This window comes from Epargyreus clarus, unplaced genomic scaffold (assembly GCF_041222505.1).
Source record: "Epargyreus clarus isolate Ecla_fem2 unplaced genomic scaffold, WU_Ecla_fem_2.2 ptg000012l, whole genome shotgun sequence".
NCBI classification, from domain to species: Eukaryota; Metazoa; Arthropoda; class Insecta; order Lepidoptera; family Hesperiidae; genus Epargyreus; species Epargyreus clarus.
The window spans coordinates 8,065,924-8,088,634 of NW_027332220.1; the positions used below are offsets into that span (position 1 = coordinate 8,065,924).

A 22,711-nucleotide genomic window follows, 5' to 3' on the forward strand; every position below is an offset into this window, starting at 1 on the left:
AAATAATTATTGCTTTTTAGTTTCAATAGGCGTAATTGTTATAACGTGATTTTTAGTTTAGAAAATAATATTGTTATTTCCCTATAACTCAAATGTTCTGAAACACATCATATACACACAAGCGTGTTTTTTTAGTTTTTTGAACTATAATTTTATTTTTAGAGTTAAAGGAGATAATAGACTTGGTAAAGTGGTTAGACATTCTTACACGCCTACTTAAACATTACAATATAAACACCAAATTACATATATATTTTGCGAAGGATTAAATTTAGGCGCGTGTATGGAATCTTAAGAGTCCATTCTTGGCTATTACGAAGCATCTTGTTTAGCACTGGTTAATTGTTTTATAAGAATAAAAGCTGTGTCGGCACATGAGTAAAAAACGAATCCTTTTATTTGTCCATGTGGTGTCGGGCCGCGCAGGAATTTCGTAGATTTTTTCACACAGTTGTTTTCTTACAACATATTTAGCTTGTAAATACATTGTATGAAACAACATCATTTTGCAGACGCTCTACAATCACAGTTACTGAAAATATATCATCTCTGAAAAACAATATAACATCATTTAATGTCACCCCTTTTCATTATGATAATTAAACACATTAATATGTAAACAATTTAATGTATACCAAACAATAACACTTACTCATTGGGTCAAACTGTAAGTAATATGTTAAGTATGTATTTCGCAGGGATCTCCCCTTATCCCACCGCATATATTTTCCTGGTATTGACAACGTTTCCATTGTTCAATAACACGTCATCTTACAACCGATATTTGTTTATTAGAAATAAAGTAGCAAATGAGAGTGTCATCAGATCACTGTAGCCCAAAGACATCTGTAACTTCATACTTCAAAGAATAAGAGTTCTACCGGTAGCCCATCCTGCGTTGCCTTTTCTGAGGATCCATTTAGGATTAATTACAGAAGTTCAGTGACCATTAAGGTAGACTTCCGTGATCACAAACTTGCGACCGACGTTGTAGTGTCTGAATTCGGTGGTAGTGGCATACTTTCATAATGTTTAGCATTGTATGTTGATTAGCGTCCTGCAGTCCTTAGAAGTCTAACTTAGCCGATTGCATTTGTTTAACATTTGTATGTCTAAAAATAAATGTAATGGGTATCTATTTCACGTTAAAGATCCCATCTGAGACGATGTCCGTTTTTGAAAAAAATCTTAATAAGAAATATTTGTTAGTCACTTATTTTTAACAAAACACGTTATATGAAAATATTGTTATCTCACTTTGCTTCTCTGTGTTTGGACGTCAACGACAAATTATCGAGATTTGCATGTGAAGTGGACTCGTACGATATCTATTCGCACAAAAGTAGGGACAGATGATATATAAGTTGAACTGTTATCGTATTTGTCAGTAGGTGCTCGTAAACATATGGAACATCGTGATATAATATAATATTGTTTACTCAATTTAGTGATACGTGCATAATGAGGATATTCATATTCGTATTCGCCTGTCTCCTACAATTATCACTGCAGGTTAGAGTATTATATTTTAGTACACATAATATTTTTTTGCATTTATGTAAGTAGTGATGGATATTAAAGTGGTCTTGACAAATTTTGTTTTCTTCTATTTTTTTGTTTTGTTTTTTTGTTTTGGTATAGTATTTATATTTATAATATAAGGGGGTACAAAACATGTGTATACAAACTGAGCATATACTTTGCAAACAAACTGTATGTACAGTTTGGTAAACTATAATTAAATGTATCTTATGTGTACCAATTATTTCAATTAAATAAATAAAAAAAAAATCTAAAATGGGGACTGGCCCTAACTTAATTGTTAATCGCGACTGCGCGACTTTGGCGCAACTTATAGGTCAGTGTTTCTTAAAGTGCGGTCCGCGGCAAATGTGGGTCCGCCGTCTTATCTATGCAACAAATAAATGTCAGCAATTTTCTTGTAGGTATCAAAAACAAATATAATATTAATAAAAAAATATTAGTTATATTTTTTTACTAATATTTCAATTTCGATAAATATAAAATTATTTTGAAGTTTAGTACCATAAAAGTGAGCTTATAAATTATGTACCTACTATAAATAATTTCTCTACAGATAAAATTACTCTGACAAGTGTACCATAATAGGAAAAGTAACAGTTTAATGATCATCAATTATTGTTCAACAACGGAATCAAAAACACGTTAACCCTGTAAAGTAAAATATTAATGAAATTGTAATGTCACGGACTCGGGCCAGTACCCTTACCAGGAGTTTTTACGTTTCGACAAATATGACTGTTTTGGTATTTGTTTACGCATTTGCCCATATAAATTCCAATCAGCGCCCCTAGCGGATTGTGTCAGAACTAGGAAATCGTATTGGCCCATACGTAAACAAATACCAAAACAGTCATATAAGTCGAAACGTAAAAACTCCTGGCAAGGGTACAGATACAAACAAAACAAAGTTTAAGCCGCTTACGCACATAGCAACAACACACATGTGCCCGTGATATGTGCCGCATAAGGTCGTGCGAAGTCGCGTGCAAAGTGCATATTATACCTCGCATGTTACAGTGCAAATTATACATAATAATATTATTGTATTATCAAATATCTTTATTTGTGAATACAGGTATTAAAGAGTTACACAGAGTGCGCTATATTCTACCTTTTCAGGTATACAAATGCATAGAGGATATTTTATTCGGATAATAAATTTATAACTAAATAACAAGAAATTATTAAAGCTAAAATATATACAAATTATTCCTAATTAACAATATATACAATCAAGAGTAAAAAAGATAAAATCATAAATAAAATATTTTATTGTTCTTAATTTATTATTAACTCAGTTATATTTTTTGCAAGTCATGAACGATAACGGAGTGAGACATCAAAGTTATGATATATTCGGTATGTTTAATAAATGCCGTGTTCAATCTCGTAAATAATATAAACTGTAGGTAATTAAAATGTTATTTTCCGAATTTTGATTTGAGATCTAAGTCCGAGTAGTCACAATGCTCACTTGAGAAATACTACTAATCCTGATAACTTTCTGATAATTTATAAAAAATACTAACAATGTGGAAAAAATATTGGCACCGTATTTTTGGTTAAATCGCTCAAAATACGGGGCCAGTTACACATATGGCAATATTAATTTGGAGGTAGTCTCCCAGTGAGCACGCCGATGAATGTGACCGGCAGATAGCAACGAATAGCAGTACACATAACGTGTCTGTACGCCACGTTCTGTGCGGGACAATCCCTTTTCCAGGCTAATGACAATTCTATCATTTTTCTGTCCAAAGAGAAAATTACCCGATTTTCCGTGTAAGGCGTAGTGCACCGAGGGCGGTGGGGACGATCCATCCCGCGTGACATGTCTTGCAAAAGTTCACGTATCAATTATGTAACGTTACATATATTATTGTAGAAAAATCTAAGAATCTTCAAAGTCAACTTGCGCTCGCAGGAGTCACATTTATGGGGCGGCAAAATTAGCTTTTTACGTATAATACTTTCAAACATATTTATCCTATATTGAGATTGATACATTAAACTCATTTACATTCCTGCTTGATCTGGATCACATTTGAAATCGATTTGCTCCATTGACAAAAATAGAACGAACGTCTAGTTACATAATATAAATAGTAGTAGCTACATAAGTACGTATTAAGAGTAAATAGGTACTTGAGACATAAAGGTGGTAGAACCCTCTGTGGTTCGACTCCGGCGGCACCACCGCCACACCTATTTCTACCTAATAACAGCAGTGTTAGGCGCTGCTGTGTTCCGGTTTGAAGGGTGTGGTAAGGGAGACAGACTTTTCCGAGGCGTTCCAGCTTAGTCCTCAGGGGTAGCGGCGCATTTGTGGCCGACCTCAGGTAGGAATATCTAATCCTATCTGGGATTGCTTACAGATGTCCATGGGCGGCAGTAGCCACTTACCATCAGGTGGACTGCATGCTCGTCTGCTACTCTTATATTATAAAAAAAACTGTTTCCTTTTTGATAACGATATAATATACTAATATTTTTGGAACTAAATTTCTGTTTCACGTGCCTTGTGTGGTAGTAATTGAAAGGAACGACTTCCTCTCTCCCTGACTCTTTCCTTTTCTACACGAGTGTGTGCGAGTAAAGAGTTTCGAGCTACTGAGCATCGTGCGCGGCTGATTATATAACTTATTAAGATAATTTATAAATTTTAATGTTTACACGTTCAGGCAATTTTTGTTATTTTTTAAAGCCATGAAAATGAGAACTGTTAAAGTATTTAATGTTTACACACGTAAATGTACATGTAATTCGCGTGTTTACTAAGTGTAATATTTCTAAAACTTTTTCCTCACGGGAGTCCCCCGAGCGCACCAATAGGTATTCTACAGTATTTTGCAATGTCCCCTCTGATGAGAAAATATGGCTACTTTAGTACACAGCATTTACCAGACAAACTCAGCTCAGCTCAGTAGCCAGCGAGGCTTCGGTTACACCGGTCGGGTTATTTCAACGTAATGTGTAAAACACATGCGATTTTGAATCTTATGATCTCAGTCGGATTTTAGCAATAGATTTTAGTATTAATGCAGTTAATAGAGACTAAATTCGTGTGTTCGTGCTACAATGTTTCGGCTTCCTGCCCTAGTGATCTCTCTTTGTTTCGTATTGTTTTCGGAACAGGTAATTGACATTTTAAAGCCGGTGGATCGATTATTTAATTAATGGTCGATTGCTTTGATAATAAGTTTTTGATTTTTAGTATAATCCGCGTAAGTAGAAGTAGTGCTCGTATTTTGGAAATATTGGCAACGTGCCAAGTTCATTATTATGTATAATGATTTAACCAAAACAAAATACTTTTTATTCAGATAAGTAAGAATTACATTGTTTTATCTGAAGGTCACGGTCTCCTTGTTAATTTCAGATATTAAGAATTATTTATAAAAAATATCTTAATGCATTTAATCACAGACTTGCATCTTATATAAGTAAGCTTATCTAATAAGATTACATGATTTGTAGTTTCGGATTTCTGAGTTGTCACTTCTATGAAATACGACGTCATTCAGCAAATGAGACGCTTAGTTAGTTACTTAGTTGTTAGTACCTCTCTTTTGAGTTCTATATAGATACAAACATAGGGACCTAAATGTGTCTAGAACCAGATTAAGGTGTTTTGCCTGACACGGGTATCGAACAAAGAACCCTTTATGTTACGTCAATATATTGATCGTTTCGCCATGGGGGTCGCCAGCAACTTTTCATTTTATTATAATGCAATAATGTTGAGTTATTTTATAATTACGTTTATACTGCTTAAAGATACATAAGTTTTAAAGACAGTACATGCGTTTAAAAATGGCGGTTAAGAAATTACATTTTTTTTTTATTTTCTAATAGGTCCAGGTAGACGTAACAATCAGTGTAAGAACAACAAAAATTCAAATAGATTTTGACGAAACCGGTTCTTTAAAACCTTTCAAATTAGAACCTACTATACGCACTAATAATACATTGAAATCGGATATATGGTTACGGAGATTAGCTTTTATACAACCACATTGACATGTGGTTATATGTTACATGTTATATGCTATATGTTATATGTAATATGTTATATGCTATATGTAATATGTTATATGTTATATGCTATATGTTATATGTTACATGTTATATGACACACTTTTTTGTGGTCAGCCCATTATTCCCACTGCTGGACTCCGTTCACCTTTCAAAATGAGAAGGATTAGGCCATAGTTCACCGCGTTGACTAAGTTCGTATTGTTAGACTTCACATACCTATCTCAAAGGTATGTGCTTTGAGATTTTTTTATTCATCTCTCAGGTATGCAGATTACCTCACGATGTTTTCCTTTACCGTTAAACCAAGTGATAATTATAATTTAATACGCATATAACTTTAAAACGTCAAAGGCGCGTGCCTAGGATTTGAACCTCAGACCCCTCGATCGAGAGAATTGGAATCCGATCTTTGGTTGGGTCTTCTTAAAGGTCTTCGATTCAGGGCCATGGTAGACTTCGTCAAGATTTTCATACAGATTTTTCATTCTACTTCACACAAAATCTCGGATTCATTGACTGTTCATATAACATATTTCATACTTACTACCAATTGATAATAACTTGTTGATAACATTTTTCCTCCTCATATGCTTCTACTCGTATATATAATTGAATGTCATTGTTTCAAACACGTGTTTGTATCATCCGAGATTTCTCGTCATCATTGTGATAAAATTTAATTCTTATCATGTTTTATTGTCGTATGGTTGCAAAAGATTAAAGTCGTCAATAATTTTACTTATTTTTATTATTTAGTGATTATTGTGTTGATGATAAAATGAAAACGTCAACTAAATCAAGAATATGCATAAAAATACCTATAATTAATAATAAATAGGTAGGTATCTTTGGATTATCACAATAATGTGGTGAACCATATTCTGTTGATATATTATATCATTCTAATTATCATATGGACAAAAAACCTACCTACATAGATACAGTAATACCCCGACTTACGCCACCCCGACTTACGCGAATTCGACTTACGCGGTTATGACTCGGTCCCACCAATCGTGTAAGTCCGAGGTATTACTGTATATCAATATGCGAGGGAACGGAAATATTATCAAGTAAATTTAAGTAAATTAACAATAAATTTAATTTTTTAAAAACATTTTAAATTAGTTAAAGGCATACCTACTGCATATTATATACTTTTTTTTACAAAAATATACCCGACTTTAATGTCATGGACACACACATAGACAAATACATAAATACCCAGACCAGAAACAGAAATCTGTCTGTCTGACCGGGGATAGAACCCGGGACTTTCTGCGCGTCAGACCGGTATGGTGACCGCACCGCCACGCGTATCATCACACAACACACGTAACACTCAGACAGAACCGATACTTATTTACCACAATGTTTACCTCGCCGGAATCGAATTTGGAACCCTGTGATCAGTTGTGAGTTTCACCGTAAATGTAACTTGTTACAGAAATCAACTCCTCAAGATGACCATTACATCGCAGCCGTGGTGGAATACCAAGTCCAGTCGGATATAAGTGTGAATGTACAGAACTATGTGAGACTTATAAAAGAAGCCAGTGAACAGGTGGGTTTATCTTTAGCACATCATTCGTTTCTGTAGTAAATTCTGTAAAAAATTACTTCTGCTAAAGTCCTTTTGATACCTTCATTACAATGTTACTTAGTACTTTAAGAATTTATTATTTACTTTTCACATAACACTTTGGGTTTTACAAAGGTCCAAAATAAAAATGACAGGATTATTTGAGGACTAAAAGAAAAGGTTTAATATAATCAACTAGTTACTATACTTACAATAATTCTAATAAAACTCAATTACTTAAAAATGCAAAAAAAAAAACATTGTGAGAAGAAATATAAAATAGCATGCGGCGGCCATGGATATTTTATTTTATTTATTTTAGATATCTGTAATCATAGAAGTTTCCTTAGACATACTAAGGAAAGTTCTCGAACGCCTTGGATAAGCATGTCTTCCTCACCACGCTCTTCAATACTAAATGGGAATACAGCAGCGCTAAACTGCAATTATTCGGCAGAAATCCATTTGTTTTTTTTTATTTCTTTTTTTTAATATAATAGAGGAGTAGTAGACGATCAAGCCTCGAGGTGCTGCGCGCGGTATTCCCGCGCGCACCTCACTGACGAGTAGATGGAGTAGCTCCAGGTCCATCCCAAACCGAGATTGGCCTGGACGCGGGCAGACGCCGTCGGGACTGCGGACGAGTGCTACTAGCGTACCCGTGGTCCCGACAAAGGGCGTACAGAGGAACACCGTGTTTTAGCCGGTAGGATACCGGCATATCCTCTCCGCCACCCCCGCGGCTGAGAGGAACCCATGAAGGGTTTCCCCACGAGAAAAAAAAATAAAGTAAAAAAAAAGAATAGTAGACGAGCATGCAGTCCACCTGATGGTAAGTGGTAATCAACCACAGTAAAGATTAGTTTCCTTCCTGAGGTCGGTTACTAATACGCCGCTACCCCTGAGGACTAAGCTGGAATGCCCGGGAAAAATATTTCTCCCTTACAACCAGAACACAGCAGCGCTTAACACTACTGTCAATAGGCAGAAATAGGTGTGGCGGTGGCGCTGCCGGAGTTAAACCACAAAGGGTTCTACCACTTTTCAGGTGTGCCAGTGGTGCTTCCATCGAATCACACGGATCGATCACAATCATCGACATTAAACATATCTCAATTTTAATATGTGTTTTTTTACAGAATGCTGACATAATGGTGTTTCCTGAGATGACCCTGACGCGTGGAAACCGGAGCATCAGTGTGCCGATATTTGGTATCCTGAAGGAGTATCCAGTGCCTGCTGACCGACCGGATCTTTATGATGAGGTAAGTTCTATAAATCAACAAATTACCAAAACGCTTAGTGTAGTTTACGACGAAAAACTTTCAGTGGAAAATATTTTCTCAGTAGGTACTATGACTTTACCTAGATATGAAATGATAATCGAATTTAGTTTTTATAAAAAATATTATATATCTATGGAAAATTCGTAAACTTTAAAATGTATAGATTGCTTGGGCATAGTTGAGCATTGATCTCTATTCAGAATAGGAAAAAAAAATATTTCGCCAACAAATTTCAGAGGCTATATATTTCAGATGCCCTTTTTCTCCCCTTAGCATAGGATAAGAAAAAGATTCAGAGGCCAACCAGAGACCAGCCGAACCTTTTTAACCGATTGCAGGTAGTATTTTTCGAGTATCTAAGTATGTCTCATACTTTGGCATGGTCTGCAGCCCAAACGGCTTAACGGATTTTAACATTTCAATATCGTTGGATTCGTCTAAATCATGGGAGGCAAAAGCTGTTTTTAAGCAGTCAGATCGTTTGTGTTCAAAATTATTGTCTTTTTAACTACAGTTCACTGCTAGTCGCTCTGAAGTTGTTGCGAGTAGGAGTAATCATATAATTTGCTATGGTGACTCGATTCATTTCTATATTCAGAGCAGATTATCAGTTTTACGCGGACTATATAGCTGTTTATGTGCATTAATTTTTATGCCAAGTAATTATATCTCTTCTCTTTTTGATGTCGTAGATGCTGGTGACATTCTCCCAAACGGCGAAACAGTATCAGATCTACGTGGTGATCAACATACAGGAGATAGTGGATTGTAACGATGCCCCCGGTGAATATTGTCCAGAGAAGAAGGTCTATTTGTTCAATACTAATGTGGTCTTCGATAGGAATGGCGCTGTCATTGATAGGTAAATAGTTATATTACAAATAAAGTTTTTCATATTTTTTGTATTTGTCACGTCAACGTGTTATTAAAACAAATCAAATCTTAGTTTATGAGTAGTTTATGGATTATATCTACAACTCGTGTTTGTATGTCGAGTATGCGTGTGTCTGTGTGTGTGGGCGCGCATGTGTGCAGAAGTGCTTGGAATTATACATATGTTCACTAAAGTACCTATCTTAAGTTTAGGAGAGTGAATATTTGAAAGCTCTATATTGCATCTTAGAGGTGACCAAGTATTTATCTTAAGACAAATGGCTGAGACAATACTATGACTGTGTAGCCACAGAATATAAAATAAACATTTTTGTACAATTTTTGTCTAAAATTTACATATTTTATAATTTTCAGGTACCGAAAAATAAATTTGTTCGGAGAATTCTCCCGCACGCCAGCTTTCAAACCGGACCTCGGTATCTTCAGCACCGACTTCGGCGTGACCTTCGGCCACTACATCTGCTTCGACCTCATGTTCCAGGTGCCAGCGGTCCAGGTGGTGGAGAAACATAAGCTCACTGATGTTATATTCACCACCATGTGGTTCTCCGAGATGCCGTACTTGACAGGTGAATATGAATGTTTCGTCAACTTATTATTGCCCCATTGCTGTATATGCATTGCATGTATCTATTCAGTGTGAGGTTAGGCCCTTTTAGGTCGCTTTCAGAGTGAAGTCTACCAATGTGCACTTCAAGCTTTGACAAAAACTTTGTTAAACTTTGGCCAAACAGAGAAATAAGTCTTCATTTTTTATGAAGTCTTTTTAAGAACGTGTGTATGTTTCCTCGCGATGTTTTCATCATTTAAGGAAGTGATAATTAATTTTTAATACGCAAATAACTTTAAATATCAGAGATTAGCCTAGGGTTAGGGGGTAGGAAAGGAGCCTAGGATTCGAACAATGGCGGGGATTGAAAAGACGAGTTTCAACTCACCAAGTTATCACTTTTCTTGCTCAATGAAGCGAATTATATTGAGATTCTTATGAGCGGATGCGATGTTATAACCCTTGATTGGGACCAGATAGACGTCCTGCTCAAAGCGGAACGTATACCTTCTATATAATAAGGTAAAATTGTAGTTATTATAGAAAAAGTACCTATTTCATTTAATAATATTTTTTATTTTTTTACAGCTGTTCAAATCCACCAGGGCTACGCCTACGCTATGAATGTGAATTTCCTCGCAGCGGGTGCCAATAACGTTAGAGTTGGAAGTGCAGGTAACTACCTAAAAGACAAATTCAAAAAGATATAATAGCTTTAAGATAGAAAGAAAGATTAAGAAGAAGGAGATTAAAAGACAGAGTGTAAAGAAAAAAGAAAAAACGTATTTTAATAATACTCGTTAGTTAATGTTATGATAGAACCGAAACTGAGAGTACTTAACATTTTTTTAATTTTCGTATACAAGAATTCCTATTTTAAATTACTTTCTTGATTGAAACAGATTATAATTTCTATATATTTTTATATTTTTTTTATTTATATTTAATATATATATTTTTTATATTTATATTTAAACATAAAAATAAATTATTTTAAAACCGAACATAAACACATTTTTTGCTTTTTATATTCTAGGTTCAGGAATATACTCCGGAAAAGCTGGTACTCTAGTGGGTACTATGCCAGGTGTCCCTACTACACGACTTATGGTGGCCAAGGTTCCCAAAGTACCTGGGAAGGTGAGCTGCATTTTTAAAACCTAATTTAGACAAAGCGAGTTCAGCTTTGCTATGTTCCAATTTAAAAAGGCTACAGATAGGCATACACCTTTTTGAGGCGTTATAATTTAGTCCTCAGTTGATAAGGCATGCACTTATTTGAGGCGTTCTAACTTAGTCCTCAAGGATGGCAACGCCTCTGTGACTAACCTAAGGTACGTCTCTTATTTTGTCTGGGGATTACATGGGCAGCAGAAGCCACTTACCATCAGGTGGACTGCATGCTCATGCTACGATCAATTTGATAAAATAGTTCAAGTTGTAAATTATAGAATTACAAAAGATTAAAATAACAGTAGAATACTTCAATAAGAATCTTTCATGTTTTTAAAAGGTATAAAAGTTAAGGTATAGTAAACTTAGGTAATGTGAACTTCGCAAAGTAAATTATTAAAATCTATTAAATTATGAACGACATTTTTTTATATATATTTGTTCGTTTTAACTGGCCATCTAATCGACCAATTTTCATGAAATTTGACAGACATATTAAAAGCCTATAAAAAATATTTTGATGTCTGATAATCAACTCAAAATATCTTTACTAATGTATGTAGTGTAATTCAAAATATCCATAATCCAAGTTTATACTTATACAGCATTTATTTAAAGTTTTCTTCTTACCATTTAAGGTGACTGAGCCCTACCCAGGGCCAATCTACGACAACCCCAGCGACCACGACGGCCTGGTCCTCAAGCAGGACCCTTCACTGCCGTCCCACATCAGCAAGCCCTTGGTACAAGGGCTCCAGGAGTTCACGCTAGTTGACAAGGAAGTGTCCTGCAAGTTTAGGATCAACCTTAATCAGAGGAGCGGTGAAACGGTAAGATATGTGATTTACGTTGAAGGTTTCTTCAGTTTGACTCCGTAAGCACCACCACACCTATTTCTGCCAAAAACAACAGTGTTCTGATTTAAATGGTTTGTTAAGGAAGACATCCTTACCCGAGGCGTTCCATCTAGGTCCTTGAGGGTAGCATCGCTGTTGCCAATCTCGGGCAGGAATGTAATCTTTCTGGGATTGGTTGCAAAAGGCGGCTGTAGCCAATTACTTGAGGTTGGCTGCATGCTCGCAAGATTAAAGGTGTTTTTTATCAATGTACAGTGTACACGGGTGTCTTATGAAATAAAAAAAAAATAGTTTAATAAGTATGCACGTTTAAAGATTTGTCTGTATGTCATATTGATTTACTAACATAAGGTAAAGAATTTTAGATCACATCACATTTTAAAACTGGGTTTCTCATGGTCTTGCGTCATCTAAAGAGTCGTTCTATGCTCCACTTTTGGAACATTCAGGAGTTATGATAGGGTTTAAAACACGCTAAAACGTTCCGTGTAATACCTATACACATAGGCCACAAGTTTTAACTTTATGCAAAATCTGTAAGCAAATGTGTACGTATCTGCAAATGTATACATATCTATGCAAAATATCGGATCTTGCATCATCTTCTAAATATATATAACTCAAAGGTGACTGACTGACATAGTGATCTATCAACGCACAGCCCAAACCACTGGACGGATCGGGCTGAAATTTGGCATGCAGGTAGATGTTATGACTTAGGCATCCGCTAAGAAAGGTGATAAAATAGGGGATAAAAGTTTGTATAAATCTTCTTGGTTAATAATATTACTTCGTAACGCGAGCGAAGCCGCGGGCAAATGCTCGTAAGATATAATTTTAAGAGAATCGCAAGTGCATTAAAAAGATCTGACAAGGTGTAAACGGAAAAAACATATTTACTTAGTTTTAAAGTTTATTGTTAACGGAAGTTTATGGTTCACTTATTTAATAATTATGTGGCGACCATCTTAGGTTCGTTAGGTAGACCAATTTCGAGTAGAACCCTTGTTGAAATTATAAATACACTATGATGTGATATTTAGGATTATGCAATAAATTATGATTATCTATATATTTCAGAAAGTTTATAGATACTGATAAATATAAATCTTGATAGTAAACAAGGACACTGCAAATATATCTCTCATATTAAGAGATAAATCTAACGCTGTTTGTCCACCAACCACCGATACCGAGCCGATACCGATAATTAATGACTGCGCCGAAGTAGCGTACCTACATACATTTACTATAGCAGCCATTCCACCGAACGTCCGTCACCCGAGCACCGTCATCCTGGCTGCCGATATTCCGAGTAGATCGGCATGACCGCTAGATTGGCACCGAGTTTTTGACGGGCCAATGTGCCGGCAATGTAAAACACATTGGGACTTGTCACGTATACGGCCGTCACACGAGTGACAGCTGGAACAAAATAAACCGCCGATATCGGTCGTAGTGGACAAACTTTCGCCGTCACGACATAATTAAAATCGGCCTTATAAAATCTCGTTCTCGGTATCGGCTCGGTGACGGTGCAGTGGACAAACAATCTAAGTCTGTACTCTGTAACGTTATCAATTTGTTTGTAATTTTATTCGTAATCATTATTGTCAATAGCCTTTCAACTGTTGATACCGTAAAATGATAAAGAAAGACTCGTTGCTAGGAATACCTAGTGACATCCACAAGGACTAAACTTTTTAGAAAAATTACACCTATATAATTGAGATTTTCAGTTACCTGGAAACCACTTTTGAAGGTGGTAGAACCCTTTGTGGTTCGACTCCGGCGGCACCACCGCCACACCTATTTCTGCCTAATAACAGCAGTGTTAGGCGCTGCTGTGTTTCGTTTTGAAGGGTGTGGTAAGGGAAACATACTTTTCCGAGGCGTTCTAGCCTAGTCCTCAGGGGTAGCGGCGCATCTGTGGCCGACCTCAGGTAGGAATATCTAATCCTATCTGGGGTTGATTACAGATGTCCATGGGCGGCAGTAGCCACTTACCATCAGGTGGACTGCATGCTCGTCTGCTACTCCTTTAATATAAAAAAGTACCTACCCTCAGTATGTGTTTTCGCGCGCTCCATAGAGCTAGATCTCTTAATCAAATCTATATGCATAAGTCTCTGGTAGTCGTTTATGCCTACGTTTATGTCTGCCTACTTATAGTCCGATTCATAATTAGGTGTCCAAAATGTAAACAAAGGTGTTGACCTGTCAAGAAAGTATGTGTCAAATGGCAGTTTCTTATTTTTGACAATATTAAATTAATACATCGATAATAAAATAATAATCTAAATAAATTAAAATCAATTCACATTTTTCAATATTTATATTAACTCAATTTCATTTCATACAGTAATAATAATAAAAAACAAGATTTATGAGACAAAATTAAATTGTGATAATGGTCACACAATCGGCATCCAAAACATTTTTTGTGCCGCCATTTTTAAGTTTCGTAGTTGATATTATTCATTTTTGTGATCGTGATCGAACTCGAATTTTTTCTAGTTTTCATAGCGCGTTTTTTTTAATTGTGTGCAGTTATTAAATTTTTGTTTTATGTTGAATTTTGTGAAAGTTTTCGTTTCTTGTTAATTTGTTAAGGTTTACAATACCTGTCATCGAATTTTGACAATGACATTTCTTTGTTTACATTTTGGACACCTAATTATGAATCAGACTATAGATACTGTAGCTATCGTGTCTACTTCAGTATTCGTTTGTTTTATTCGTTATTTGTTCGTACTTGTTTGTTCAAACGAATGAGGTAAATAAAACATCTATATTAATAATACCTAACACACATCACTGCAAAACAAAATAAACACAATTACACATGGTTAACGTAAATAACCGTGTATTTTAGAAAAAATATTTATTACATTATAAATAATCATAAACAACTTTTTATATGAACAGATGTAGTATATAGTAGGTACTTCGTCTGTTACCGGAGCTTGGTAATGCACTCCGTGCTTCTTGATTTTTTAAGAATGAAACCAAAAAATGTGTAACCAGTACCCTTATTATGAGTTTTTACGTTTTGACAAATATGACTGTTTTGGTATTTGTTTACGTATTTGCCCATACAATTCCCAATCAGCGCCCCTAGCGGATTGTGTCAGAACTAGGAAAAACTCATGGTAAGGATACAGGATACATTAAAATGTAGTTTTCTGTCTAAATATAATTGGGTTAAAAAATTGCACTACGCTTTGCTGTGGCATTTATGATAATGAGCCTTTTTGCACGAATCCTGTGACTTACATATACCTATAAACCATGATGCATGCTATGTAATATCATTTATTTACTTATGTACCTAAGGTAAGTTATGAAGTATTTTAATCAATGTGCATGTAGCTATTACAATGTTTGTCGCTTCTAACATATGTCTCTTTGTAAAAGAGGCCTTCGTTAAAAAAGGCTTCTATTTTGTAATTTAAGCGGCATATTAACAGAACTATTTGGCAGCAAAATTATGTATTAGACTACAGCTAATGACTGCTATATAATGATACAGTCCACTAAAATAGTGTGGCCTCTATAGATTAAGATTATGGATGACGCATGGTACACTGCCATTTAAATTATATTGAGACTAGTTTTTGTCCCCGCCTTCGCCCGCGTTTAAAAGAAAATAATTTGATATACTAACATACATAAAACTGAAGATTCGTACCTTCATTCGAATGGCAATGGCGCCATCTGGCCAAAATTGGTAGTGCCAACTCTGAAACCTTCGTGGGCTCATGGACCATCACTTGATCAAATACATAGTTTATAATTCAATTCTTACTAATATCGATTAAAATAAATTTCTGGTCCAAAAGATCGATTCTTCGATAAATCGATCATAGATCGCCATCCCTGGGATTTCCGGGGTAAAAACTATCCTATGTCCTTTCTCGGGTCTCAGACTATCTTTGTACAAAAAATCGGTTCAGTGGTTGAGGCGTGAAGAAGAGACAACCAGACAGACAGAGTTACTTTCGGATTTATAATATTAGTAATAATTTAAGTGAAATTGATAACCATTTTCTATTATCGGGGTTATCTATTAATGAATTTAACAAAATTAGCATCAAAGAAGTAAAACGAATATATATAATTTATCATCAGAATAAGAAACAAAATAATGTTATATTGTATCCTCAGATTCAAGAAGTTACTAAATGTAAATTTATTAGTTTTATTAGGTGCATAATTTATCCCATTAGAAATATTATTTGTTATTGTTATAAATGTTTCTGTATTTTCAAGCTTTTGCTTTATTCGATGTCCTTCTCGTTATGAAATGTATTATATGGTAGGCAGAATAAATAATATTATAACCTTATAATTTCAGGTACCGTTCTACAGGGCGTTTGTACAGGATGGGAGTAATACTTACGTGTTACGTGAGATAGGCGTCGCTGCGTGCGGAGTAGTGGCTTGCAAGAACGATGACGTTAAAATTTGTCCTTACAGGTAAAACATCATCATAGGTTAAACCAATCTGCGTATAATATAAGGAGTGGTTTACGTTTCATCCCCGTAGCTTATTTATTTATTTATTGCTTCATTAACAAAATTACATGCAACAAAACTTATAGATAACACAGGCCAAAAAAGAATAGCATGGAATTTCAATTAGAAATGAAGACAGCTAACATATTAAGAGTACATAAATACTTATACGAGAAAGGAGAAATTACTCAGGGCTTTTTTATTTTGCCGACAAATTTTAGACACTAGCCGATACTTTTTGACGTCGACTCGATGTCTTCGACTACCTACTGCATTTGGACCTTCCTTACAACAGTTGTATCTATGCCCATAGTTAAAGCCTTAAGGTGTCAGGGCAGTATTTCCTCAAACTTATTCTTAGAATGAGCGGCACAACACTACGTCAATGCTTTTATAAGTTCTTTAAAGACATAAGATTTTATTCAAGACACTAAGCTTACGTGTCTATAACTATAAGACCCGTTTCTTATATACTTCTTCAGTCATATAAAAAGTATTCATTTTCTTCTACCACAACATTAATAAAATCTTTTCTTTTTTTCAGATTCTCCAAAGACGAACAGAACACAGAATTTGAAGAACTCGAAATATTAATGACTACATACCGCCATCACTACAACAGCTCCCTACAATGCGACGATGTTGTATACTTCCCTAGCACTTTACGAAACAACAAGTTTCCTTTCGACCCGAAAAACGTCACATTTATCGACAACACCCAAATTACAGACTTAGAAAATAGCATAACTGATTCTTGTGTTAATGAAAAGGGAACTGTTCTTTTCAAGCTGAATGTACCACAAAATCAACTAGTTTCGTTCGGCATTTGGGGCCGACTGTACAATAGAGATGTTAACTTACTCAAAAATGTCACACAGGAAGATGTAGAAAATTCTATCAGAATAGAAAACATTATTTACGGTGTTTAGTTTTAAGGCTGACTCATACATTCTTTACGGCGCAGGATAAGGAGGGGATGCCAAATAGAAATTGATATAAAAAGGACTTTTATTTGTTCGTAATCACGCATTTCATTTCAATTCACTTAATTTCGAAGGAGGTAAATTTTATTTCAAAGATCTAGCAAGGTAAAATTTAATATTGTTATAAAATGCATAGTGGCTGGTTACGTCTGTAATGCTGATAATATGCGTGTCCAGTATGTATATTTTGAATATTTTATAAACTTATTTCTGCCTATTAACAGTAGTGTTAAGCGCTGCTATGTTCTGGTTTGAAGGATGTGGTAAGGGAGACATACTTTTCCGAGGCGTTCCAGCTCAGTCCTCAGGAGTAGCAGCAGGAGTAGTATTAATTTCTCTCCTAACAATAAGTTAGGAGAGAAATTAATACTAGGTACTCTCATATATATATAGGATGAATAAAAAATGTGATCTGCGATCAGTAAATACCTTAAAACCAAAGAAGAATAGATCCTTAAAACATTGTTTAATTCCATATCCACTATTATATTCCATACTTTCAAGTGAGACTTCATGAATAACAAATTATTTTGTTAATGTTATGTCTTCATTCAAGTTCTAATATTGTTTAGACATTGTATAAAGTTATTCCAAATTAATATGAATGTAAAATATAGGTAAGAAATATTTGTGTAGACGATTTAGAACAGAAGAATCACTGAGAAGATTTGACTGTTTTTCACTTCGCTGTTTTTTTTTCTTTATGCCCTGGTTGATGATCCATCACAGTACATAACATAAAATCGTGTCTCTTAGTGCCAATTTAGATTAAATCGACCTGAGGGCCTACTACCATCTCTCAAAACAATATTATTTTAATCATACATTGAAATTTCGTACCACTACCTCATTAAAGTAAGGTTGTTTTTATAATATTACAATAAGCAGTTTTGTATGATGTCGGTCGAAATTATTCATTCTTTTTTACAGGGAATTTATTTTTTTAAGCAAAATATAATAATTCAGATGTTGATGCAATATTAAAATAAAACTTTCCTGAAGCATGATGGTTTTTAAAAGATGGTGGTAGGCCCCTTGACAGTTACCGATCTCCCACTGCTGGGTCTAGCTATTTACGTTAAAATAACGATCAGTTTATCCGTTCGACTTATGCCTGTTATTTTTAATCAATCTACCCAATAATTTGCCTTGCAATTATCGACATTTAACAATTTCTGCCTAATAAAAATGTTACAATTTTTGCTTATCAGAAATTGACAAATTTTAATCATTGGTACGCCAACATTGTATGGATTGATTATAAATAACGGGCGCTAATGATAATAAAATCCACTCTTATGGCTTAATTTAAGTCTGTAAGTCATTCTTGTTATAAATTATGAAGAAGTCTAGTGTAACGAATTATTTTAATCGAATTAAGATCCATTTTATTTTTATAGAAAACATGTAAGTAAAGCATTTTATATGTACCATAAAGTTAGTACAATAAAAGAGAAACGTTTTTTATTTTATTTTTCACGTACCCGTCGCCTCAAATAAAGTATCTATGTGTTAAATATAATTAATAACAGCGTACGTATTGTTTTGAATATTTTATTCAATTATAACAATAATGGTACCTGATTAATAATTGAAAATTCTACTTATTTTATTATACGTTGAGTTTTTAGTGAACGACGTAACAAATTTAATAATTTAAATGGTCATGTTTCTTTCAACATCCCTAATAATTTCATGGCTTTTGATGGGAGAAAAAAAACCTTACACCTAAAGCAATATATAGTTTTAAAAATAAAAAGAAACACGTTAACACGTTGGCTGCGTAAAAAAAAACAGTAACTTTCAGCTAGTGCGACGGCAGTCAAAAACTGCATCCACTTGACTTTCTTATTGTGCGTGGCAGGCCTTTTCGACCCGGCACCTCTGGGTGGTATTGAAGGCCTATTATCATAGTCAAGGCGCCTTTTATATTACAAATTTTTATACTTTTAAAATCCTCAGGAATCACTTGTCCATACATTAGTCCCGCCCCTGGCTCCTCCAAATAGAAAATGAGAAATTAGCAATCGAAAATGTCTGGTCGATAAGGCCCGATACCGCACTAGAGTGTATTTTTTGTAGTGATGGGATAGTAAAAGAAAAGAAAATATCGAGTCATTAATTTTATTAAATTTTAATAAACACAAGCCGAGCCTTTTTAATGTGTTACACATAAGTCAAAAGTAGTAATTATAAAGGTAGACCAAAATTTTATATAATTACAAAGATTTTTCTTAGGGATTTCGAAATATGAACCACCGTATTCTTCTTCGTTATCACTATCATTTTCTAGTACTATTTTGTTTTTACGATGCGCCATTGTAACGAAGCTTGCAGGAAACCGAGTAGCGCGAGCGCGTCCTCCTCCCGAAGCTAGCACAACACTACTGGCGGCTCAACGCGTACGCATCTGCACAGTGCGGCAACAGGTCGCGAGCGGTCATCCACCAAAACAGGCCTGCCCCCGCACTGAGATAACTTTTTTTACGTTCTATGCGGCGGAGGTCGAAAAAGGCCTGCCGAATTATTTGATTGCTATATTTCTACATTGTTGGTCACAAATCGAAAACTATATTTGTCTTTGTCATATTCGTAAAAATACCCAAGAAACAGGTTTCGCACTAGCGAGAAGGACCTATTTTTCCTGTGCGCATATTGGTTTGGCACCCCGTCGGGCCGATTGTGGGTGATCCGCAGTGAACGTGTTAAAATTGCAAAAGTAATATATAATTTTAAAAGTTATATATGGTTTTAAAAATAAAAAGAAACACGTTAAAATTGCAAAAGTAATATATAGTTTTAAAAGTTATATGGTTTTAAAAATAAAAAGAAACACGTTAAAATTGCAAAAGGAAAATCGTTAATCGTTATGATACAGATGATGAAAATAGAACAAAATTATTAAAATCGTGTATGCTATCGGTTCTTGATGATTGTTTAAAATATTGGGGTCATCTAACCATTCAGTGGATCAATTTCGAGTTCTAAGATTACGTATGTAACCCACATACATCAATTTAAAAAGATCGTGGTAAAAATAAAAACAAGGATGACATTTTAGGTAAAATTTAAAAATGCTTTGTATTTACATTTTCAGAATTACCAATACAGAGCTTTGGCGTTCAGTGGCGTTCGAACCTTCGACGGCTTTGCCACCGGTGGCGCCAGGGTATGCTCGGTCCTCTCGTGCACAGACGGCACTCTTAAGTCGTGTGGTACTAGGTATGTATGTAACTATGAATAGGAGAAAAATCAGTTACTAGAACTAAAACATTGGCTAGCTTTGCACTGTATGTCAAAAAAAAAAGAAAAAAACAAAAAATATTTATTTTACTCTACGAAATGAGTTGTCAGACAATGTTGTTGTGTAATGTATGTACGAAAGCAGTTCACCTGTTGATAAGTCGTTACTGCCGTTTTCGACATCTGTAATCAATCCCAGATAGGATTGAAGTCCAGCCTAAAGTCAGACGGATGCGTTGCTATCCTCGAGGACGCTTGGACAAAGAGTTGGAATGCTCTCTCAGTAAGTCTCGTGGCCTTTTTGTAACAAAGTATTTATCAACGGCAAATTTTAGACAATTTAAACATAATAAAATCAGAAGTATTTAATTTTGTTATAATTAAAATAAATTGTCGTTTGTGGTATATCCTAGGTTTAGTTATAAAGCCAAATTAGGCTTTGTTGTAAAAAATATACAACAATCATTTTTATCTTATATTTTTAATCCATTACAGGTTCCCAAAATTCGAAAATGACACAACTGGTGTATTCGAAGAGTTGTCTATCGTAGCAACAGTACCCACACCTCAGATCGTCCCTGATTTAGACGCCCACGATTCCTCCTATTTCCCGGTTGCTTTGACCACATCGATAATGCCTTTGGAGTCTAAAGATTATACCTATGAAGTTAGCACACAGGGTAACGTTACGAATATATCTGCAGTTTTGAAAAGTAATACACCAGAGTTGTACAGTTTTGCCGTTTGGGGAAGAGTGTTTGATAGGGATGGGGAGGATGCTACACCGCCTCTTCCGGGCTCTGCGCATATGGTTTTGTTCAGTAGTAGCCTGCTAATAGCAACAACTATTTTAGTTTTTAACTTATAATTGTTTGAATTACATACGCATTAGGATTTGTAACACGCTTTCCTGTCACGCGTGTTTACGCCCGCATGTCTTACTCGTACGCGTGCCACTTGTATCCTATCACGCAGAAATAGCAGTGAGTTAATTAACACGCAGATCTGTGGAGTTAACTCATGTGTACTCATACATTCCGCATGCATGTATGTGCCAGCATAACCATCTGTGACAGGAAAATTGTCTGTTTTTAACGTGTATCTTTAGCGTATACAGAGAAAATGAAAAAGGGTTGTTCTGTTTTGTTACTTTTGTAAGTTAAAATAACGGCTTGTAAAACAATTAATGTTGAAATCCCACACAGACACTTTGTTAATATCCTAGTAGAATTAATTTATTATAATAATAATTTACCTATGTGTTAATATTTTATCAACTTCAAGAGTTAGGAGTTTTTATAAGTTTGTCTAGTATTTTTATTCGCTGTTGATGTTATTTATTTAATAAGTAAATTTAATAAACATATTTGAAAATATCTAATGTTTCTTTTTTTAATAGTAATTAAGTATTAGAATTGGCATGTACCTACCAGGTGCATGGGATCATAGGTGATTAATGGATGATTTGGTCATTATTTAGTTTTTATTTTTAAGTGGCTGAATCGCAAATGTTGTTCAGTATGACTAAGGAAAACCTATGTTTACCTTAAATTGAACGAAATAAAGCTGAACAATCAATTGAACTGCTTCACGCTACAATGATATATGGTGGTACCTCTCCGGTACACTTACACATGTTCTACAGCACTGTCCATTTACCATCAGATGGAAGCAAGCTCATTCGCTACTCCAATTTTATAAAAAAAAAAAATATCTAAGTATGAATATAAATAAACATTTGCACGTGTTTGCATTTATTTCTCAATGCGACACAATTATTTTAATTATTAACTTAGTATGCGAGACGAGTATTGAATAAAATTATACCTATTAGGAACTAAGCGATAATTTTCCGCTCCATGACTTGACGAATGAATAAATAATGATAAGGTTCCACACGCGACTATTCACACGGATACCGACGCAAGATCACCATGTTATAAGCAAATTTTATGTTTATCTTAATGAGACTGTTTATACTATGCGATCTCTAACAAGGTATTTTGTATTGAGAACTAGGTGCCTACTACTGTGTTGGGGCT

At 34.9% G+C, this 22,711-nt stretch overlaps 1 protein-coding gene across 3 annotated transcripts; it reads left to right on the plus strand.

Moving 5' to 3' along the window:
* Nucleotides 1-1,379: 1,379 nt before the first annotated feature.
* On the plus strand, nucleotides 1,380-22,013 carry LOC140746297 (vanin-like protein 2). Of its 3 annotated transcripts, none has more exons than XM_073078397.1 (10): nucleotides 1,380-1,512; nucleotides 7,031-7,147; nucleotides 8,305-8,430; nucleotides 9,144-9,313; nucleotides 9,700-9,914; nucleotides 10,484-10,570; nucleotides 10,932-11,035; nucleotides 11,707-11,898; nucleotides 16,283-16,404; nucleotides 16,988-18,891. In XM_073078397.1, exons 1-10 carry the CDS (start codon nucleotides 1,462-1,464, stop codon nucleotides 17,370-17,372), a joined length of 1,569 nt encoding a protein of 522 aa, XP_072934498.1. In that variant the 5' UTR covers nucleotides 1,380-1,461; the 3' UTR covers nucleotides 17,373-18,891. The 3 variants fall into 3 exon arrangements, with proteins under 3 accessions (XP_072934498.1, XP_072934499.1, XP_072934497.1); XM_073078398.1 differs by lacking the exons at nucleotides 1,380-1,512; nucleotides 16,283-16,404; nucleotides 16,988-18,891 and adding exons at nucleotides 4,459-4,680; nucleotides 20,524-20,648; nucleotides 21,165-22,013; XM_073078396.1 differs by lacking the exon at nucleotides 1,380-1,512 and adding an exon at nucleotides 4,460-4,680.
* The last annotated feature ends 698 nt before the right edge of the window (nucleotides 22,014-22,711 follow it).

Excerpts from the sequence above, each read along its gene's own strand:
- LOC140746297 (XM_073078396.1), top strand. The coding sequence starts at position 4,624 with ATGTTTCGGCTTCCTGCCCTAGTGATCTCTCTTTGTTTCGTATTGTTT. Across the intron at positions 9,915-10,483 it reads CGAGATGCCGTACTTGACAG|CTGTTCAAATCCACCAGGGC; the intron begins GTGAATATGAAT and ends ATTTTTTTACAG. Across the intron at positions 11,899-16,282 it reads ATCAGAGGAGCGGTGAAACG|GTACCGTTCTACAGGGCGTT; the intron begins GTAAGATATGTG and ends TTATAATTTCAG.